The sequence below is a fragment of the Odocoileus virginianus genome, chromosome 24, assembly GCF_023699985.2.
Source record: "Odocoileus virginianus isolate 20LAN1187 ecotype Illinois chromosome 24, Ovbor_1.2, whole genome shotgun sequence".
Classification (NCBI taxonomy): domain Eukaryota; kingdom Metazoa; phylum Chordata; class Mammalia; order Artiodactyla; family Cervidae; genus Odocoileus; species Odocoileus virginianus.
The window spans coordinates 8944893-8968278 of NC_069697.1; the positions used below are offsets into that span (position 1 = coordinate 8944893).

General features: G+C 37.0%; 1 protein-coding gene across 1 annotated transcript in view; it reads left to right on the forward strand.

Annotated features, from left to right (window-relative positions):
• The window catches only part of OTOGL (otogelin like), a 168672-nt gene that overhangs the window by 83507 nt on the left and 61779 nt on the right, over positions 1–23386 (forward strand). Inside the window, exons 26-32 of the mRNA XM_070454260.1 lie at positions 2416–2550; positions 7567–7716; positions 8660–8779; positions 13904–14020; positions 14862–15018; positions 16048–16074; positions 21782–21949. Coding sequence (XP_070310361.1) covers positions 2416–2550; positions 7567–7716; positions 8660–8779; positions 13904–14020; positions 14862–15018; positions 16048–16074; positions 21782–21949 — 874 coding nt within the window. The remainder of the gene's footprint in view (positions 1–2415; positions 2551–7566; positions 7717–8659; positions 8780–13903; positions 14021–14861; positions 15019–16047; positions 16075–21781; positions 21950–23386) is intronic.

The window sequence follows — 23386 nt, forward strand, 5'->3', positions numbered from 1 at the left end:
CTAAACTGGAAGGGAATGGGCGAATTTACTCAGAAGACCATTATATCTACTACTGTGGGCAATAATTCCTTAGAAGAAATGGTCTAGCCCTCATAGTCAACAAAGAGTCTGAAATGCAGAACATGCTTGCAATCTCAAAAACAACAGAATGATCTCAGTTTGTTTCCAAGGCAAACCATTGAATATCGTAGTAATCCAAGTATATGCCCCAACCAGTAATGCTAAAAAAGCTGAAGTTTAAAAGTTCTATGAAGACGTACAAGATCTTCTAGATCTAACACCCAAAGATGTCCTTTTCATTATAGGGGATTGGAATGCAAAAGTAGGAAGTCAACAGGTATCTGGAATAACAAGCAAGTTTGGTCTTGAAGTACAAAATGAAGCAGGGCAAAGGCTAATAGAGTTTTGTCAAAGAATGCACTGGTCATAGCAAACACCCTCTTCCAACAACACAAAAGATGACTCTACACATGGACATCACCGGATGGTCAATACCAAAATCAAATTGTATTATATTCTTTGCAGCCAAAGATGGAGAAGCTCTATACAGTCAGCAAAAACAAGACAGGGAACTAACTATGCCTCAGATCGTGAGCTCCTTATTGCAAAATTCAGACTTAAATTGAAGAAAGTGGGGAAAACCACAGAAGGTGAAGTCGCTCAGTCGTGTCTGACTCTGCAACCCTACGGACTGTAGCCTACCAGGCTTTTCCATCCATGGGATTTTCCAGGCAAGAATATTGGAGTGGGTTGCCATTTCCTTCTCCAACTAGGCCATTCAGGTACAACCTAATTCAAATCCATTATGATTATACAGTAACTGACTAATAGATTCAAAGGATTAGATCTGATAGACAGAGTGCCTGAGGAACTATGGACGGAGGTTCATAACATTGTACAGAAGGCAGTGATCAAAACCATCACCAAGAAAAATAGATGCAAAAAGGCAAAATGGTCATCTGAGGAGGCTTTACAAATAGCAGAGTAAAGAAGAAATGCAAGGGAGAAAAGGAAAGATATACCCATCTGAATGCAGAGTTCCAAAGAATAACGAGGAGAGATAAGAAAGCCTTCCTACGTAAACAATGCAAAGAAAACAATAGAATGGGAAAGACTAGAGATCTCCTCAAGAAAATGAGAGATACCAAGGGAACATTTCATGCAAAGATGGGCTCAATAAAGGACAGAAACAGTAGGGAACTAACAGAAGCAGAATATATTAAGAAAAGGTGGCAAGAATACACAGAAGAGCTATACAAAAAAGATCATGACCCAGATAACCACGATGGTGTGATCACTCACTTAGAGCCAGACATCCTGGAATGCGAAGTCAAGTGGGCCTTAAGGAAGCTTCACTACAAACAGAGCTAGTTGAGGTGATGGAATTCCAGCTGAGCTATCTCAAATCCTAAAAGATGCTTCTGTGAAAGTGCTGCACTCACTATGTCAGCAAATTTGGAAAACTCAGCAGTGGCCACACGATTGGAAAAGATCAGTTTTCATTCCAATTCTAAAGAAAAGCAATGCCAAAGAATGTTCAGACAATGGCACACTTTTCTTGGACTCCAAAATCACTGCAGATGGTGACTGCAGCCATGAAATTAAAAAATGCTTGCTCCTTGGAAGAAAAGGTATGTCAAACCTAGACAGCATATTCAAAAGCAGAGACATTACTTTGCCAACAAAGGTCCACATAGTCAAATCTATGGTTTTCCCAATAGCCATTTATGGATATGAGAGTTGGACCAAAAAGAAGGCTGAGTGCTGAAGAAATGATGCTTTCAAACTGTGGTGCTGCAGACAGCTCTTGAGAGTCTCTTGGGCTGCAAGGAGATCAAATCAGTCAATCCTAAAGGAAATCAGTCCTGAAGATTCTTTGGAAGGACTGATGCTGAAGCTGAAGCTCCAATACTTTGGCCACCTGATGTGAAGAGCTGACTCATTAGAAAAGACCCTGATGCTGGGAAAGATTGAAGGCAGGAGGAGAAGGGGACAGCAGAGGATGAGCTGGTTGGATGGCACTGCCAACTCAATGGACATGAGTTTAATCAAGCTCTGGGAGATGGTGAAGGGCAGGGAAGCCTGATGTGCTGCAGTCCATGGGGCTATAAAGAGTCATACATGACTAGCAACTGAACAAGCACAACAAATAATAAAATGGAAAGAAAGATTTCTTGGAACAACATTTTAAAAGGAGATATTATAGATAAAAGTTTAAAGATTGAGTTAACTTGCTATATTTTTATTAAATTCTTTACATTATGAGATAAAAAATGATTTTTATTTTAGGAGTAAGTTGTATTTCATTTTCCTTATAATTCATTATAAATCAGAATACTTTAAGATTTAATGAAAAATAAGTAAAAATTATGTATAATATAGATTTGTATTAATATAATATTTTTGACATTTCAGAGTACAGATGATTCAGATATATCTGTCATTGCCCAGAACAAGAAATGCTTTGACAACGATATTGTTTGTTCTAAAAGTGTTTTGATTTCGGTTGGAGCCACTGAGATTTACCTGAATGATTCTCCTTACAAACAGGTTAGTGAATTAGTTTTTGTAAAATCATTTTAACTTGTCCTGAATATACTGAAAAGAAAATAGAAGCAGTTTGAGGTACTTTTCTTTATAAGTGATTACTAGATTTTAATTTTTTTCTTTGTCATTTTATGTGGCTTCAGTAAATCATACTTGATTTGTCTCTTTTGTTTACACTCCACATCTCCATTTGTCAATTCTTTCCTTGCCATCAGTTACCTGGAGTATTTCAACATTATCCAAGCTAGACCTTATCCAAGCTATCCAAGCTAGACATTATCCAAGCTATCCAAGCTAGCCTCCAGTCTTAGTTTTTCCCCTCTGATCCATCTTGCCAGACTGCGGCCAGGGTGATTTTTCTAAGATGGATATCTCATCTCCTGTCTCCCTTGTGCTTTGAAACTTTCAGATGACCTTCCATTGCCCTTACAAGGCCTCCCCAACCTGGCCATGGCCACCTCTTCTGCCGCGCATCTGGTCAGTCTCTGCTTCAAGCCCATGTTCTAGAAATCGGAGCTTTTATCAGTTCTTCAAATGCTCTGTATTTTTCTCTAACCTCTGACTATTCATGAATGCCATTGCTCCTACCTGGATCAACCTTTCCATTTAACCTACTTTTATGTGACAAGTCTTATCTTATCTCCTTCAAGGAGACCCTCCTCATGTGCTCAAGCTCCCTGTTAGCATGTGCATCACACTTTGGTGAGATTACTTGTGAGGTGGTTTGTCTTTTCTATTTGTCTATGAGTTCTGTGAGAATTGAGACCACTGTTTTCTTTGTTCATTCTTTTATACTTGGAGCCAGTGCAATTTGAAAGAATGAATAAATTTCATTCATTCATTCATTCATTATTCAAAATGTTTACTTTATACCAAAATATGTGTTAATTATTGTGGCCACAACAATGAAAAGACACTGTGCTTTGCTTAAGGTACTTATACTCAGTTGAGGGATCCATTCAAGTAAATGAGGCTGTGTGGTGTGGTATGCGATGGTAGGAGCGTGCTTAGGAAAGCAGGACCATCCCTCAGAAGAAGACCTAAGCAGCTTGGGATGTTGAGGGTAGTTGTAAAGAGCATGGCCTTTGGAGTCAGTCAGTACTCACTTAGAACCCCTATTTTTGTCACCTGCTAACTCCGTCACTTTGGGCAACCCCTCCAAGCGGCAGCTTTCTCATTTGTAAATTAGGGATGATTATGAAACCCACTTCCTAAGTTCATATGAGAGTTAAATGAAAGATGTATTTCAGGAAATTCCTCTCCTCCTCACCTTCATCCTCCTTATTTTTGGAGGCTCAGAAGACATGCTTTGGGGGAAATGATTGGAACTGTCTTTAACGGTTGAGCAGGTATTAGCCAGGTGAGGAGAGGGCATAGAAGGACAGTACAGAGGAACAGTCATGTTGAAAGGAACAGAGTTGAAAGATAAAATGGTATGTTTGGAGAACTCAAGCAGTCTAGTTTGGTGGAGGTAGATGGGGATGGTGGAGGAAGGGTGAGGCAAAGAGATTCGGGGAGGAGTGTCCACACTGACCTTCATGCAGGAAGCTCAGGGACAAGGGCAGTCGATAGGATGGCTGTGTAATGTGTTTGAACTTACTTTACAAGGAAGACATTTTGGAATCAAGCAACATAATTTGACATATGGCCTTTAAAAGTGGCCTATTTCTGAATTTTTAGATGAGCATTTCTTAGTCTGGTTTGCAAAAATTCTGCATTCAAATCATCTCAAATATTAATTATAAGAGCTGGTTCATGAACTCCAACTCAGGTATTAGAATGGCTGAAGCTGATGACAATCAATATTTTAATGGTACCCCAAATTCTTCCATACACTAACATTTGAGAATTGGTGCCCTAGATCAGAGCTCATGTCCTAGTCAGAAATGTTGAGACCAACCAGGCAGTGATCAAGATTTAAGTAAAACAGTATAAGTCATGTTGACATCTTTTTGAAATAATTACTGCAGTTTGGGGTAGCCTTCAACTGGATATTCATTTATTGGTGAAAGTTTTCTCTAAGAAAAAGGATGCGTTTTTAAAAAAAGAAAAAGTGAAAACAGTAAATGTTCTTATAAAGACTGTTTGTCCGACTCTTTGCAACCCCATGGACTGTAGCCTACCAGGCTCCTCTGTCCATGGGATTTTCCAGGCAAGAATGCTGGAGTGGGTTGCCATTTCCTTCTCCAGGGGGTCTTCCGGACCCAGGGATTGAAACCGGGTCTCCTGCATTGCAGGCAGACAGTTTAACCTCTGAGCCACCAAGGAAGTCCAAGAAAAAGGATGTTAAAAAAAAAAAAAAGAAAAACTGAAGATAGTAAATGCTCTTATAAAGACTGTTTGACACATTTTTGAAGTGGTAATTGCAGCTCTGTGTAGCTTTCATCTTGCATTTTTCACCTGAATGGAGCTGTTGATGAATCTCCTTCATATCAGTTGTGAAGTATAAAGGAAGATGAAGAAAAATCATAAAAATAGTTCAACCCTAACAAATCCCTGGTTAATATTTTTTCTTGAACATCAAAAGTGAAAATAAGTACCATTTATTTTATGGCAGATGGATTGCTCATTTAGGGGAAGGGAAAAAAACCTGTTATTTTTTCAATAAATATATAATTCTAGTTTTATCAAGTATGTAGGATATAAATATGAGTTTATTTAAGCTGTATTTTAAAAATTTTAATTCTTCACTTTTATAACTTATTTTCTAACATCACTCGAGTTTATTTACAGTGCTGTAATTCTCCTCTGAAGTGGAGGTCTCTATTTTGGGCAATGCACAATACTTCATTCTTATAAGAAGAAACATCTTTGCTTCCTAATCTGAAAAAAAAAGTACAGTATCTCTTTCTGACCAAAGAGGATTTTTCTCTTGTAGCAAACTGCCCTGTCTAATAAAAATGAAGGATTTAGCTCTATAGGCAAATATAGAGGATGAGCTTTTACATCAGGATAACTAATACAAAGCCAATCTGAAGGAAGTCCAATAATCTTATCCAAAAATTTATTTTATGTTCCAGTGATATGTCAACCAGCCCGAGGGAAGTTTAATAGGAAAATACATGACAAAGTATTTCATGGATTGAAAAGGAGCTATAAGCCACAAGCATTTCACTTACTTCCTTTGATTATTGCTGCTCAGGCTGGAAGCTGGGAACTCTGAGTAGGCCAGTGCAAGAAGGTATTAAAAATATATGAGTTACCCTTGATCTGGAAGGTGCAGATACTGCCATAAACTTGACAAAGTACATCTTTCTAGGAGCTAACATTCACAAAGGGAGGAAGACAGATAATAAAGCCAGATGATAATCAGATGATGAAAAGGTCCTGAAAAGTATAATCAAAATGATAAAAATAGATTCTATGGCAGAGTGATATGGTGGACTGGTATGCTACATTTTGTGGACCTTGTGAAGTGAAAATGTATACCCCCTTGATGAAAACAGGAATTTTTTCCCTTTGTTTTGTAGTCTTTCTTGACTTGCCATAGTGTTTTTTCTTTATTACTTAATGCCTTGCTTACTTGGACACAAGTATACTTCCAGGTTGAACGCAGACCCTTACAGGTACTGAGGACATTGCCCATAACTCCAACTTGGTACTTGGAAGCAGAAAGAAATGAGGTTAGGTAGAGTCCACTAACAAAATGTTTACTGTTCTATACAATATACTGAGCACTTGCAAGTATGATGTTGGTCTAGGAGACTGAAAATTTCTTGTGAATATGAGTTTATGTAATTTACCCTATGAAAGATTTATAAAATGTACACTCTAGTACAGTGTTTCCCAAACTATGCTTTTGTTATTACTTGGGAGAAAAAATAACCAAAGGATTTCATATCTCCTTCACAATTTTAATTTTGCTTCTGGTTAAAAATTTGCTTTATTTGCTTTGATTTAACCATGCATTTTAAAAATTATTATGTGAGTTAATTTCAGTTTAGAGTCAGCATCATCTTTTATAGGGTATAGCTCTTATCCATAAAGAACATTGCATATTCTCACTTTAGGTTGAAGGTACTCTAAATTTTCCCAATAGATTCCATCCTTTCTAGCACACACATTATTTTCCTTTAGTACACAAACATTGTCTGTCACTTTACTGTTAAAAATCCTCTGTTGAGGGCATTTTGCATATGAAATAACAGCCATTGACTGTAATGGGTAACTTGATGGCAAAGAGTATTAGACTATGCTTGTCATGGAATTCATGCTGTAGCTATCTGTGCTTTCTCTAGTTCTGTAAAAATCTTGAACTTCCCGCCCCCCAACCCCAACCTTTATTTAGCCGATTCCCTTTGCTTGCAATGATTTCTTTCCTCATTGTATTTTCCATCCCTGTTTATTTTCCTATTTATGATCTCTTACAGATCAATAATATATGTCCTACCTCTTGCAAGAAGCCTTCCTAAGTTCCTTTGATGGAAATTCATCTCCTCATCCTCCTTACCACCTCTTTCTCTTTCTCTATAGACAGACACACACACATTTTGTGCTTATGTTTTTCAATTATGCAAAGTCATGCATTTTTGGTTGTTGTTGTCTCTGAGTCCTGTCTGACTCTTTGTGGCCCCATGGACTGCAGCACATTAGGCTTCCCTGTCCTTCATTATCTTCTGGAGTTTGCTCAGATTCATGTCCATTGACATTTTTGGTACTCAATCATATTTATTGACCATCAATATAGAGTTGTTGGCTCAGCACGTGTATCCACCTAATGTACTGTATGTCCATGCCTTGTCTGTGCTCTTCTCTATAACTGAAATACATTTTTCTCTTTGCCCATTTATCTATGTTGAGCCTATCTACCAGTTTGTGTCTTGTTATCAACTTTATGTTTTCCTGTTTTATTCATTTGTTTTGTCTTTCATTATAAAATTAGGGAAAGATAGGGCTAAGCAAAAATGCTAGTACATAGATACTTATTGATGGATATTAATTTAATTAATGTTTGCATTTTGGTGAGAAAATAAGAAATTCATTTTTTTTCTTTATTATGTTTTTTCTCTTTTTTTGAAGAAACGATCAGGTTTTTTTCTGGAAAATAAACCAACGTATCAGTTGTGGAAGGCAGGGTACTACATGGTGGTATACTTTCCAGAGAAAGACATCACTGTTCTTTGGGATGAAAAGACAACCATCCATATCAAAGTTGGACCACAGTGGAAGGTAAGTCAACCTACTTTGTAGGTCAATCCAAATGAGATACAAGAAATGAAATTACATTTGACTTTTTAATGTTTTATGGAAATAAAATGATTGATGTTTTCCTTTGAGAAATGTTATATTTTTAGAATAACTAAGTCAGATCCCAGGGAAGAGTAACTTTACCAAGTGTTGCATACCATTCTTTTAAACTTCAACCTTACAGTATCCAGTTTTCCAAAGTTACTTAGTTCAGCTTCTTTTATTCCCACTCCCTACAGCATGGTTATATGATATTGTTTGTAATACAGTTGGATTATTACAATTTACATCCATCTTTTCATCCACTTTCTGGATATTCTTAAGCTTACATACAGTAAAATTCTTTAAAAATGTAAAATAATTTATTTTTATGATTTGCACTTCTATGAATTTTAACACATGCATGGAGTTGTGTATCCACCACCACAGTTCTAGAAAGAACAGATCTTTCAGCTTCCAAGTTTCTTCTGTGTTGCCCTTCTATTGTCAATTGCTACTTCTTACCCTTCACCCTGGGCAACCACTGTATAGTTTTGCCTTTTCTGGATACAGTATAAATGAAATCATGCAATATATAGTTTTTCGGGTCTGGCTTCTTTGACTTGATGGAACACATTCAAGATTCATGCATATTTTTGAATGAATTAATTGTTTGTTCCTGTTTACTGCTGGTTGATACTCTTGTATGGATGTACTAGTTTGTTTTATCCATTAATACTCAGTCTGTTGTTTATCCAGTTGGATACTCAGTCTGGATTGTTTACAGTCCTTTTCAATTTATATTTTACATTGTTTTAATGATTGCTTATTATTAAATATTGTACTAAATATTATTAGAAATTTTTATTGTTAGATGTTTAAAATTTTAGTCCTTAAATGTTGAAATGAATATAGAATATTTCATGGTAATTTTCTTTTACTTTAGAACAAATTATCAGGATTATGTGGAAACTTTGACAAATGTACTTCAAATGATATGACCACATCCAATAACTTAGAAGTGAGAAATGCCCAGGTATTTGGAGATAGTTGGGCATTAGGACAGGTAAGTGGAATACATATTATATTTTAGAACAAAACAAATATTTTCTGGAGTATTTATCCACTAAAACATTTTATTTTTACAGGAAAATTTATTTAGGTAATACTATTTTATGTAATATTTGTGTAGTAATTTATAGTTGACAAACTCAAACTTCTTTTACATTTAATTTCTCATGCAATCCTTGTGACAATCTGGTAATGTAAAGGGTATTGACTGCATATTATAGATGAAGAAATTGAGGCTTAGGAATGTTAAATTACTTATCTACTATTGTGTATCCAGAAAGTCATAGAGACGATGGTCAAATTCTCATCTTCTAATCTCATGATTTTCCTTTCTAATGCTCTTTTAATATATTTGTATTTCTAATGATGTATCTTTTGTCAACTCAAGGTAATGAATAAATAAAGATGAAATTTCTTAACATTTGTTCTCCAGACAAGGCTGTGTGTGGGGTGGGGAGGGGTAAAGAGTGAATTCCTGGCCAACTACCTTAGGGAGCAGTTAGGATGAATTAAGTCAGGCATATTTCTTTTTTGAAGGATTTCCTGAGGCATTATATGCCTCCAGGGGAGGGATGTGTTTGAAGGAATTCCCACATTTACTGACACAGAGCTTATGTTTTTGTGTATCAGTTCTCAAAGAAATAGTTTTCTATAGGATACAATCTGAGAAACGCTGAACTAAGAAAAGTCAAAACGGAAATTTGTTCTACTCTTTTCTTCTTCTTTTTCTTAAACCTATTTTTTCTAATTAAAAATAGAGTCTGCAACTACAATTTCCTGGTTGGTTACTATTTGATTAGTTGTTTTACTATTTTGCCTAGTTTACTAATATATCTAAATCTCTTTAAAAAATTAAAAGGGGATTAGGGTTAAACATTCACCCAATTTAGTAAAATTTAAGCAGTATATTTCATTGTGGTCTACATTAAAAAGTATAAAGATTTTATTTTTTGATATAAAATGAATTAAGGAATACTTAATTTATAATCATACTTAAATATTTATACTGGTCAAAGAATTTTAAACTCATTTATACCTAATGGACAAAGCTGAAAAAAAATTTTTTTCATTCAGTAAGTTCTGTTTAGCACTTAATGTTTTCCAATCGAAATGAACACATAATTTAATTAAAACATAGCCACTGCCCTTGGGAATTTAGTTTAGCAGATGAGGTAGAAAAATTAACAATGGTACTATGAGACAGGTGCTTTGATATAGGTGCAAACAACATGGAGTTTGTGGTCAAAGGAAGATGCCGTTGAGATGATTCTCACAAGACTCACGGGAGCTTTAAAACTGAAGGTGATGGGAAAGAGGGTAGCAGCAAAGGAAGGGGCAGCCCTTTGGAAGGTGTCAGGAAGACTAGAGTGAGTATGGTGCCTGCGTGCTAAGTTGCTTCTGTCGTGTCCGAGTGTGTGTGAGCCCATGGACTCTAGTCCATCAGGCTCCTCTCTCCACGGGATTTTCCAGGGGAGAATGCAGGAGTGAGTTGTCATGCCCGCCTGCAGGGGATTTTCCCGAGCCATGGATTGAACCCATGTCTCTCACGTTTCCTACATTGGCAGGCAGGTTCTCTACCACTGGCGCCACCTGGGAAGCCTGAGCAGAGTGGTGGCTGTTGTTCAGTTGCTCAGTCGTGTCTGACTCTCTGTGACCCCATGGACTGCAGCACGCCAGGCTTCCCTGTCCTTCACCATCTCCTGGAGCCTGCTCAAACTCATGCCCATTGAGTCGGTCATGCCATCTAACTATTTTGTCCTCTGTTGTCCCCTTCTCCTTCTGCTTTCAGCTTCTGATGCTTTCATAGCATCAGGGTCTTTTCTAAAGAGTCAGTTCTTCACATCAGGTGGTCAAAGTATTGGAGCTTCAGCTTCAGCATCAGTCCTTCCAGTGAATATTCAGGGCTGATTTGATCTCCTTGCAGTCCAAGGGACTCTTGAGGGTCTTCTCCAACACCACAGTTCAAAAGCATCTGTTCTTCAGCACTCAGCCTTCTTAATGGTCCAGCTCTCACATCCATACATGACCACTGGAAAAACCATAGCTTTGACTAGACAGAGCTTTGTTGGCAAAGTAATGTCTGTACTTTGCTCTCTAGGTTGGTCATAGCTTTTCTTCCAAGGAGCAAGCATCTTAATTCCATGGATGCAGTCACCATCTGCAGTGATTTTGGAACCCAAGAAAATAAAATCTGTCACTGTTTCCACTGTTTCCCCATCTATTTGCCATGAAGTGATGGGACTGGATGCCATGATCTTCATTTTTTGAATGTTGAGTTTTAAGCCACCCGTTTCACGCTCCTCTTTCACCTTCATCAAGAGGCTGTCTAGTTCCTCTTCGCTTTCTTCCATAAGGATGGTGTCATCTGCATATCTGAGATTATTGACATTTCTCCCCATAATCTTGATTCCAGCTTGTGAGTCATCCAGCCCAGCATTTCATATGATGGACTCTGCATAGAAGTTAAATAAACAGGGTAAAAACGTACAGTCTTGACATACTTGTTTCCCAATTTTGAACCTGTCCATTGTTTCATGTCTGTTTCTGTTTCTTCTTGTTCTGCATACAGATTTCACAGGAGGAAGGTAAGGTGGTCTGGTATCCCCTTCTCTTTAAGAGCTTTCCAGTTTGTTGTGATCCACACAGTCAAAGGCTTTAGGGTAGTCAATGAAGTAGAAGTAGATGTTTTTCTGGAACTCTCTTGCTTTCTCTATGACCCAACTGATGTTGGCAATTTGATCTCTGGTTCCTCTGTCTTTTCTAAATCCAGCTTGAACATCTGGAAGTTCTTGGTTCATGTAATATTGAAGCCTAACTTGGAGAATTTTGAGCATTACTTGTTAGCATATATAATGAAATGCAATTGTGTGGTAGTTTGAACATTTTTTGGCATTTCCCTTCTTTGGGACTGGAATGAAAACTGACCTTTCCAGTCCTGTGGCCACTGCTGTGTTTTCCAAATTTGCTGGCATGTTGAGTGCAGCACTTTCACAGCATCATCTTTTAGGATTTGAAATAGCTCAACTGGAACTCCATCACCTCCACTAGCTTTGTTTGTAGTAATGCTTCCTAAGGCCCACTTGACTTCACATTCCAGGATGTCTGGCTCTAGGTGAGTGATCACACCATCGTGGTTATCTGGGTCATGAAGGTCTTTTTTTGTATAGTTCTTCTGTATATTCTTGCCACCTCTTAATACCTTCTGCTTCTGTTAGGTCCATACTGTTTCTGTTCTTTATTGTGCCCGCCTTTGCATGAAATGTTCCCTTGGTATCTCTCATTTTCTTGAAGAGACCTCTAGTCTTTCCCATTCTATTGTTTCCTCTGTTTTTTTGTATTGATCACTGAGGAAGGCTTTCTTATCTTTCCTTGCTATTCAGATGGGTATGTCTTTCCTTTTCTCCTTTACCTTTAGCTTCTCTTCTCTCCTCTGCTAGCTCTAGGTCTTTCTCAGACAACCATTTTCCCTTTTGAATTTCTTTTTTTTGGGGATGGTTTTGATCACTGCCTCTTATATAGTGTTACAAACCTCTGTCCATAGTTTTTCAGGCACTCTATCAGGTCTAATCCCTTGAATATATTTGTCACTTCCAGTGTATAATCGTTAATGGGTTTGATTTAGGTCAAACCTGAATGGCCTAGTGGTTTTCCCTACTTTCTTTGATTTAAGTCTGAATTTGGCAATAAGGAGTTCATAATCTGGGTATGGTGCCTTACAGGAATTTTATGCAATTCATTATGGCTGTTGTAAATGGTCTGAAGTAGGGAATGGCTGGGATGCAAAATACAGGGCTGCAATATTTGTGTGCTAGGATCTAGACTCGAAGTCTCCTAACTAGCTAGGCTCTTATAATCCAACTAAGAAATGTTACATTTAGAAGATTTAGCAAACTGTCCAAATTTGAGACACACCTGAAACATCAGGCTCTGTTGAAAGGTTTGCAAAATGAAGGATTGAATTGAAGAATTCAAGAAAGTCTCCTATCTTCCTGGATTACTGGTTAGACACTGGTGCCCTTCCACTAGACAGGGCAAAGAGGAAAGTTGGTAGGAGGGAACAGTGGGGACAAGACAATGGTATAAATAAAAGTACAGGTCAGGATATGTTGAGAGAGAAGTGACAGAGATTTTATGTGGAAATGAGATTTTAGAAAAGAGATCTGGGATGGAAATATGGAAATGTCCAAGTTTGGAGATTTCAGAAAAGAGATCTGGGATTCGGCAGTTACTATTATATACAGGGAGCTTCCCTTGTGGCTCAGTTGGTAAAGAATCCGCCCACAATGCAGGAGACGTGGTTCAATTACTGGATTGGGAAGATCCCTTGGAGAAGGGAAAGGCTACCCACTCCAGTTTTCTGGCCTGCAGAATTCCATGGACTGTATAGTCCATGGGGTCACAGAGTCTGCTGAAGGCATGAGAAGTGTATAGAATGAAAAAAATAGAGACTTGAAGGTCAAGCCTTGCAGAGAAGGGAAGTGGAATGAGGAAGGGGAATAGCAGCAAATGGATTAGGAGGAAACCCACCAGAAAATGTTGCCGCCAGAAACACGTGAGCCACGTAAGAAGGGCAAAGTACTACACAGGGTCAGAGATAGGGGGAGATCAGATGAGATGAGACTGAAAAGTTGCCTTTATATTTAGTAAGGAGGAGATCAATGATCACCTTTTCCAGGCCAGTTTGAGGGAGGTGGATTAGAGGAGGCAGAGACCAAATTGCTGAGTATTTGGGAGGTAAGCTGTAGTTGCTTGAGTATATGTGACTCCTCAGAGGATGGCTTGTGATAGAAATGAAAGACGTGCAAGTTAAAAGAAAAAGAATAATTTGCTTATGAAAAATTTTTAGTCATGTAACACTACAGTTGACAGTTTAAAAATTATTTAACGTCACTCTCTAATATTGTCATGGTTTTAATAGTAAATTTAGTTACTTTCAAAAATAATATATGCTATTAACATGAACTGGCTGAGCACAGGTGCTTTCAGTAAAGTCTGTCTAAAAGAATGAGAATATATTAGATATGATTGTTGTGGTTGAAGTCAGATTATGTTACTCTGGTTTCAGCTTCAGAAATTTCCTCATTAAAAACTTTCTTCTCTCCCTTAACTTTTTCCACAGTGCGAAACCCCGGTTGAATCATTTAAACCCTGTGAGGCACATCAAAACAAATTTCCTTATGCCAAGAAAGAATGTTCCATTTTGTACAGTGATGTTTTTGCTCCTTGTCGCAATATGGTAAGTGAGTACTTTATTAAACTTCCTGACTTAAACAAGTACTTCAGTGTCTTAATATTGCGATTAACTGGACAAATTATTTAAATGCCCATTGGTTTTTAGGTATACTACCTAACCCTTATTAGGAAGACCAATTTGGTAATTTGTTTTTCTGTAGAACTGGCACATTAGATGATTTACATTCTTCTTCATGCCATCTTATTAACAGAGTACATTTGTACATATTTGTTAATGGTCTTTTTCAGCTTACAAAACATTTTTATGTTCATTATCAAAGCTATAAATGCTTGGTTTTCTTCAGAGAACAACACCAAATTGCATTTTTCTCCTTAACCCAAAGTATAGTTTAAAATGATTATTAGTGGCACATTTAAAATACTTTTAGAAGCACATCCCAAAGATGGAATGTAATTTATTTAGAAATTAACTTTCTAAATGTCTTTCCAACATAACAATTTTAGGTCCCAATAGAAGTTTTAAAAGTAGTTTAAGATATTATTAAAAACAAAGTACATTTGGAAGCAGAACATTCTTTTAATGCCATGCAAATATGCCAATAATGAAACAATGAGCTTCTACAAAATGTGAATCTGTTGTATTGAAGATATTGAAATTGTATTTGTCAGTCCTATTCCCTGTTTTGCTAGTTCTTTGATCTTACATTTGCCTAATAATTTCTTTTGGGCAAATAGAGGTTTGAGATATTTAGAACTCTCTAGGTGGCAGTGTTAAGCTGATTATAGCAAATTTTGAAAATCTACCAGTTTTCTTTTAGAAGGCTGAATTTTAATCAACTGTAGTAGTACATTTTGAAATTAATTTATCTTTTACTTCATTGCAGATTGATGTCACTTCCTTTGCTAAAAATTGTCATGAAGACACGTGTAACTGTAACCTTGGTGGGGACTGTGAATGTTTATGCACAAGCGTGGCAGCATATGCATACAAGTGTTGTCAGGAAGGGGTTTCTGTTCACTGGAGATCATCTACTGTTTGTTGTGAGTACCCTAATTAGAACATCATCATTAGGTGGGAAGCTTATGAGGAGATTCATGTTGTCTTATCTTAGAAGTGATACCATGGAACTCATGGACGTCAAATTTAAGATGAGTAAATTTTATATTCTTTTGACAAGGTATATAAATTGTAGTATAGCTAAAGGATTTATAAAAGAAACTTTGAAGTAAGTTTTTCTGTTCTGTGTTTGACTTATCACTGTAACATTTGCACTATAAATTATGTACCATCCTTGGAGAAATTGTTTCTCTCTCTCTTATGACTATGAAATTCCACTGTTCTAGTGATGAGAAACATTGTTTTAAAAACATCATTTTGAATTTGTTTTACTCCTATAGGTAGTACATCATCTGATAAACAGTTTATGATTTTAACACTTTCAGTGGACTATAGATTGGCTAATATATTTGCCTACTTATAAAATAATCAGATGGTAACAATAACCCTATATGCAAAACAGAAAAAGAGACTCAGATGAATAGAACAGACTTGTGGACTCTGGGAGAAGGCGAGGGTGGGATGTTTCAAGAGAACAGCATTGAAACATGTATATTATCTAGGGTGAAACAGATCACCAGCCCAGGTTGGATGCATGAGACAAGTGCTCGGGCCTGGTGCACTGGGAAGACCCAGAGGGATCGGGTAGAGAGGGAGGTGGGAGGGGGGACTGGGATGGGGAATACATGTAAATCCATGGCTAATTCATTTCAATGTATGACAAAAACTACTGTAATGATGTAAAGTAATTAGCCTCCAACTAATAAAAATAAATGGAAAAATAAATAAATAAAAAAAATAAATTAAAAAAATTATTAAAAAAAATAATCTTAGGAAATTTAATAAATTATTACACAATACTCTTAAAGAATCCTCTTAGCTCAGAGAAAATTCCCAAATAATGATGTCATTGAGTTATTTCATCTGGTTATTGGTAAATCATATTTTGTACATATTCAAGCTAAGTGGTCAGATTCTTATTTAGTTTAACATTTCTTCTTTTACCCTTTTAGCACTTGATTGTGACTACTACAATGAAGGTATGTGACATATAAAGAATATCAGGATACTATTTTATTAAATGTATCTTTGGATTCACAGTTTTTGAACAACTTTTCTGGGAACAAAGTATGAACAGTTCATAATTTGGCATAGTTAATCCTGGAACAAGGTGGGGTTGAGGGCACTAACCCTCCACAATTGGTCACCCTCATATTCACAGTTCTACATTCTCGGATTCAACTGACCATGGATTGTACTGTTGTTGTTCAGTTGCTTAAATTGTGTCTAACTCTTTTGTGACCCCATGGACTGTAGCCCACCAGGCTCCTCTGTCCATGGAATTTCCCAGGCTAGAATGCTGGCATGGGTTGCCTTTTCCTTCTCTAGAGGATCTTCCAACCCAGGAATCAAATCCACGTCTCCTGCACTGGCAGGCAGATTCTTACCACTGAAGCCACCAGGGAACCCCACAGTGCTATATATTTCCTACTGAAGCAAATCTGCTTAGAAGTGGACTTGCACAGTTCAAATCATGTTGTTTGTGTCAACTGTATGACTCAATGAAAGCCATCGCCTTCTAAAATGTATCTAAATTTCTAAGTATTTGTGTTAAAATTTATTCCCTTGAAAAACAATAGAGTGTTGTAACTAAGTTCTCAGCATCGAGGAAGCTCTTAGTAGTCCTAGAATAACATGAAGGAATGAATGAATGAGTAAAGTTAGCTAATTTTTTTGGTAAAAATGATGAAGGATATACATACCTCTTACCATTATGAATAAAAATGGACATTGAACTCTATTATGCTGTGGAAATTATAGAAAGAAATAATAATATAGAAATTTAGCCGTCATTTTACAGAAAATAATTATTTATATACTATCAGAATGAGAACTTACTGATTTAGTAATAATGAAAGTATCCTAGTCCCCCAGGCATTCAAATTTGCAACAGGAAGTCTAAACGGAGTCAGTTCAGTTCAGTCGCTCAGTCATTTCTGACTCTTCGTGACCCCATGGACTGCAGCACGCCAGGCCTCCCTGTCCATCACCAACTCCCAGAGTTTACTCGAACTAATGTCCATCGAGTTGGTGATGCCATCCAACCATCTCATCCTCTGTTGTCCCCTTCTCCTCCTGCCTTCAGTATTTTCCAGCATCAGGGTCTTTTCCAATGAGTCAATGAGACTAACAGGAAGTGCTGCCTAAAACCAACGCATAGATGTAACAGACTGAGAGTTATATCCTCATTGAAAATGCCAGACATTAGCAGAACCGATGCTGCTTTTTGTCAAACCTATTTGATGAGGAAGGCCTAGTCACTGAAACCTAATTCAGGCAAAAAAAGATGATCCAGGGAGCTGTCTGTTTTATTAGTAACTGGGCAAAAATCCATGATGAATAGGTTAGATTAGCAGTTATAGGAGAGCTGACCCATTACAGAAAAAACACAAACCAAATGAGCCAGGGAGAAATGTCAACTATAAAAGTACAAAGAAAGCCAGAAAATTTTAGTGAAATAGAGATGATATGTTAAAAAGAAAATGGGCGATTTAGTCAGAGGAGCCTGCTGTGCTGTAGTCCACGGAGTCACAAAAAGTCAGACACAACTTAGCGACTGAACAACAAATCCCTAATAATAACAATAGTTTTTGTTGCATTAATGATATTTTTATCATATAAATTAAGCTTCAAAATATGCCTGAAATGCATAACATTATTGTTAGTATCATTATTAACACTTTACAAAGGAAGAAATTGAGCGTAGATGAATGAAATAACTTGGTCCAAGTCATATAGCCAAAATGTGGTAAATGGGTTTATGAACAGTCTAAGTCCAAACCGATGAGCTTCATCTCTGTGCTGCACTGTCTGGTAATGGACAGCACGTCCCAGTCGAGGGAGGCCCACAGCACATCTTTATCATGTGCTCTAACACATCGTGCAGACCGTAATAGGAGAAAATGCGCCAGTAACTCCCTCACTTAGGAATTCCTGCCTCATACAGCTCGGCTGGGAAAAATCTCCATCTGTGCCTTTATACTTCCTGGTGTTCCTTCTGCAGTCTCTTGGAAGCAGAAGCAGAATTTTCTATGAATACTGAATTTCTACCTCTTGCTGCTTCAGACGTACTGCTTTTTGTCAATTAATCTGCTGCATTTCTTTCTTCTAAGGTGTTACAAGATTCTTCAAATCAGTTCTTCTAGTTTCATTTGTTAACACTGTATTGGTACTATTCAGAGGGTGAGCAAGGGACATTTTCTTTCATGAGCGTCAAGAGAGTCTGCTTCCTGTGATCAAAGTAATAGGCAATAGAGTCAACCTGCCAAGGAGAGGAAGAGATTGTGGAAGGAATGCGATGCCTAAGGTGGATAATTGAAGGGGAATGAAGAATTGTGGAAATTGTTGATACTAATAAAAATAAATCATTTAAAATGGTTATCCTTAATTTGTTTCATCTCAATTTCACAGCCATTGTAAAATTACCTAGTCTTTGCCCAGTCATAGCTGGTGTTTTCTCTGGAAACTATGTTATTAAAATACTTAAATTATTCAAAACAAATGCAGAGATAAAAGACTGTGACTCTATAGGAGGAAATGTTTTTAAAAGTAGGAAACTTCAGAGGTTGCTGCTGAGATGAGTTTATAACCCTTCACACAGTGACTTTCTATAATAGTTTCATGTTCATCTTTATGGAATTTGCTAAAACTATAAAGGTTCTGTTGCTGCAAGGAGTAGAAGACTTCAATATTTTGCTAAAAATTGTTACATAAGTTTTTAAGTTCAGAGTGCTTTTATCAGATTGGATATACCGAATACTGTTTAAATAATCAATACAGGAAATGATTGCTTTTAGTATACAGAAATTATAATTCTCCTTACAGAAGATTAGTGATAAAGTCAATGACTTTTGCCCTCAGTTGCTAGTGAAAATGCAGGAAAACAATTCACATGCAAGATATCCATCAACTGGAACTTGATTCAGAAGCTTTCATTTTTTATACAAATGGATTTCTCAGGTGACAATTATCTCTTCACATTGTTGTAGGAAGGCACTTGTCTTGTAGGGGAGAGAATATTTTGTTTAGTGGTCTGTCTCCTTTCTCCTATTCTCCTCTTGGACATCTGTGCCTGAGGGTGCTTGGAGCTCACAAGCTGTATTTGTATATGTCTTCTTCATTTTGAATTGTATTTCATAATTTATACATTTATATACTCATTTGTACATTATTTACATATTCACACAAATCTATGTATTTATAAGTTTATGTATATTTTCTTCTTAAAATCTAAGTTACTTCTGTCTTTCCTAGAGAATGAACTTGTAGGTGGTGGAGATGATGATGTAGTTCTATTTGGATGTTATAGATATTAGCTCCCAGAGAAATTGTGCAGGGTCTACGTTTGTAACAGCTCCTAAAGTCTTCACTGTATCTGATCAGTTCCATCTTGGTGTGGGAGCAAAGATGTTCAAATCTCTATGTGTACTCAAGGTGTCTGAAAGTGAAAGTCGCTCAGTAGTGTCTGACTGTTGCGACCCCATGGACTGTAGCCTGTCAGGCACCTCTGTCCATTGAATTCTCCAGGTAAGAATTCTGAAGTGGGTAGCTATTTCTTTCTCCAAGGGAGCTTCACAACCCAGGGATTGAACCCAGGTCTCCCACACTGTAGGTGTGGACCTACCAACCGTGTCTGGGTCCTTACTAAAGCTCTTGCGTCATGGCTTAGAAGTGTTTCCAGCTCCTCAAAGTTGAAGTGTCTTGTTGATGAGTCAGTGGATGGGACAGTGCTTGAGAATAACTTGTTCTATAACCCCTTCTCCTGGCCCTTGTGATGGAAATTTTGGGTCTTGCTCTCCTTCCTGTTTGGGAGACTTTTAAACCCTCTAATTCAATTATCTTTCCCCTTCTCTTATGCCTGGTCTTGGTCCTGAAAGGGGGAAAACCCAGGTGGTTGATTTCTTTGATTTTTTTCCCTTCCATCTTAAGGATAGGCTGGGAAAGGAAAACTGTCCTTGAGATAAAAAGTGGAGAAAAGAGGAAAAATGAAATTCACTGAGGGCAACCAGATTGATCTTTTATGAAATCACCTACCACACCTATATTAGAATTTTATATAACCTACAACATAAATATCTAAATATAACTGTAAAAAGTACACAGCTAATAATTATGTTGTTAATTTGGATAATTCAGAAGAAACATCAAAATTTTATAGTACCTCACTTTTTTAAAAACATTAAACATCATAGATTGGGTATCTAAATATAACTGTAAAAAGTACACAGCTAATAATTATGTTGTTAATTTGGATAATTCAGAAGAAACATCAAAATTTTATAGTACCTCACTTTTTTTAAAACATTAAACATCATAGATTGGGTTGAAGGTAAACTGACCTTGTTGTCATAAAACAATGCATAAGTTTATTTTGAATATCAGTGAGCTTTTAAAATAAATTATATGCTTTTCTTTATAAGATGAAGTTCTTAGAAATATTAGTTTGAGTTTCAGGTTTAGTTACATACTAACTAGTTTTTGTTTTTTCTTTTACTACAGTATTTTCCACTTTATATGAAATGATTTAATTGCATAGAAATGATAACATACATAAAATTACACTTGACTTCTCTGTTCAGCATCATCTTATTTTCTTCTCTATAGACATACCTCACTGATGAAATTCAATAATTCCCAAAACAGTAAAATATTATATATCATATCTGTGAATTCTGTTTTAATGCAATGAACCTACTAAGGAGAAATGATTTTTAGAAGACTAACAGAATGCCTTCCATTGATAGAACTAAAGTTTATGTATAGTAGAATCTTAAAATATCAAAGTGAAAGGTTGCCTAGACAAACATCTTCATAGAGGTGAGAAAATTTGAGGTCTAGAAATCTTAAGTCAACCTTTATTCATCACTGCTATGTATTTGTGTATATATATAAACACACACACACATTCATGTATATATATATCCTAAAGCTTATATTCTAGGGACCTCCCTGGTGATCCTGTGGTTAAGACTTTGCCTTTCAATGCAGGGGGTGCAGGTTCAATCCCTGGTCAGGAAGCTAAGATCCCACATGCCTTATGGCCCAAAACTCAAAACATAAAAACAACAGAAGCAATATTGTAACAAATTCAATAAAAACTTTAAAAAATGGTCCACATCAAAAGAAATAAATGACATGTTCTAAATACATATGTATATATTCCAGATCAATATAATGCATCCTTTTTAATAATTTTATTTATTTACTCATTTATTTTTGGCTCTGCTGGGTCTTCACTGCTGTGCTGGCTTTTCTCTGGTGGAGAGTGTGAGTGTCTCTCGAGTTGCAATGTGTGGGCTTCTCACTGTGGTGTCACAGGCTCCAGGTGTCACGGGCTTCGGCAGTTGTGGTGTGTGAACTCAGTAATTGTGGCTCCAAGGCTCTAGAGCACAGGTTCGATAGCCGTGGCACATGGGCTTAGTCGCTCTGGGTCATGTGGGATATCCCCAGACTAGGGATTGAACTCGTGGCTTCTGCATTGGCAGACAGATTCTTAACCACTGAGCAACCAGGGAAGCCCTGATATAGTCTTTTTGAAAAGAGTTCAGTTATTTTGTTCATGATAAATGTTTAAATGCTTAATGATTTTGGAGTACTTTTGTTATTAAAATTTATTCCATTGAAATGACAGCTTGAAATGTAAAACTCCTGTGCAAATTTATAATTTTCTCATTTGTTTTTGACTAGGACTTGGAGAAGGACCATATATGCTGGCAAGTTATGGGCAGACTGGCCTTATTCTGGGAGCCAATATGACCAGTGGGAGCATTTTCTCTCTGCCAAGAAGTAGTATTCATGGCAATTTATTTTTTAATTTTATGATCACTCCAGGCCTTTTCAAAGAGAAGGCATCATGTAAGTAGAATTTGCAACAGAAAGTAATGATGTAGTTTTTCACTGACTCTTCATTTATACATGCAGTAAATATTAATTGGGGAATTTAATATGTTTATATCATCTTTCTAGGTGCTCTAAAGGATTCGAAATAAAATAAGACACTGGCACACGAACCAGCTCTCTCTTTTGTATATAAAATCATTTCTCTGTTAATCTATTGGCATATATATAGATGCAATTAGAATTGCAATTATTTGGTTGGGTTTTTGGTCCTTGGTAAAGCACAGCTTCAATTTTCATTCTATTAGTCACAGAATTTAATTTGAAACTTTTGACTATTTTTAATAGTCTGCTGATAATTAACATGTGAAAGATTTTAATGCCAGATTAAAGAAAAGTCATAATTTAATATCAAGGAAGTTAAATTAAGAGCATAAATCAAGTCTAGACAGTCACTGAGACAGACTGTTATCCTTTTTTTTTCCATTTATTTTTATTAGTTGGAGGCTAATTACTTTACAATATTGTAGTGGTTTTTGTCATACATTGACATGAATCAGCCATGGATTTACATGTATTCTCCATCCCGATACCCCCTCCCACCTCCCTCCCCATCCGATCCCTCTGGGTCTTCCCAGTGCACCAGGCCCGAGCACTTGTCTCATGCACCCAACCTGGGCTGGTGATCTGTTTCACCCTAGATAATATACATGTTTCAATGCTGTTCTCTTGAAACATCCCACCCTCGCCTTCTCCCACAGAATCCAAGTCTGTTCTGTACATCTGTGTCTCTTTTTCTGTTTTGCATATAGGGTTATCATTACCATCTTTCTAAATTCCATATACATGTGTTAGTATACTGTAATGGTCTTTATCTTTCTGGCTTACTTCACTCTGTATAATGGGCTCCAGTTTCATCCATCTCATTAGAACTGATTCAAATGAATTCCTTTTAATGGCTGAGTAATATTCCATGGTGTATATGTACCACAGCTTCCTTATCCATTCGTCTGCTGATGGGCATCTAGGTTGCTTCCATGTCCTGGCTATTATAAACAGTGCTGCAATGAACATTGGGGTGCACGTGTCTCTTTCAGATCTGGTTTCCTCGGTGTGTAGGCCCAGAAGTGGGATTGCTGGGTCATATGGCAGTTCTATTTCCAGTTTTTTAAGGAATCGCCACACTGTTCTCCATAGTGGCTATACTAGGTTGCATTCCCACCAACAGTGTAAGAGGGTTCCCTTTTCTCCACACCCTCTCAAGCATTTATTGCTTGTAGACTTTTGGATATCAGTCATCCTGACTGGCGTGTAATGGTACTTCATTGTGGTTTTGATTTGCATTTCTCTGATAATGAGTGGTGTTGAGCATCTTTTCATGTGTTTGTTAGCCATCTGTATGTCTTCCTTGGAGAAATGTCTGTTTAGTTCTTTGGCCCATTTTTTGATTGGGTC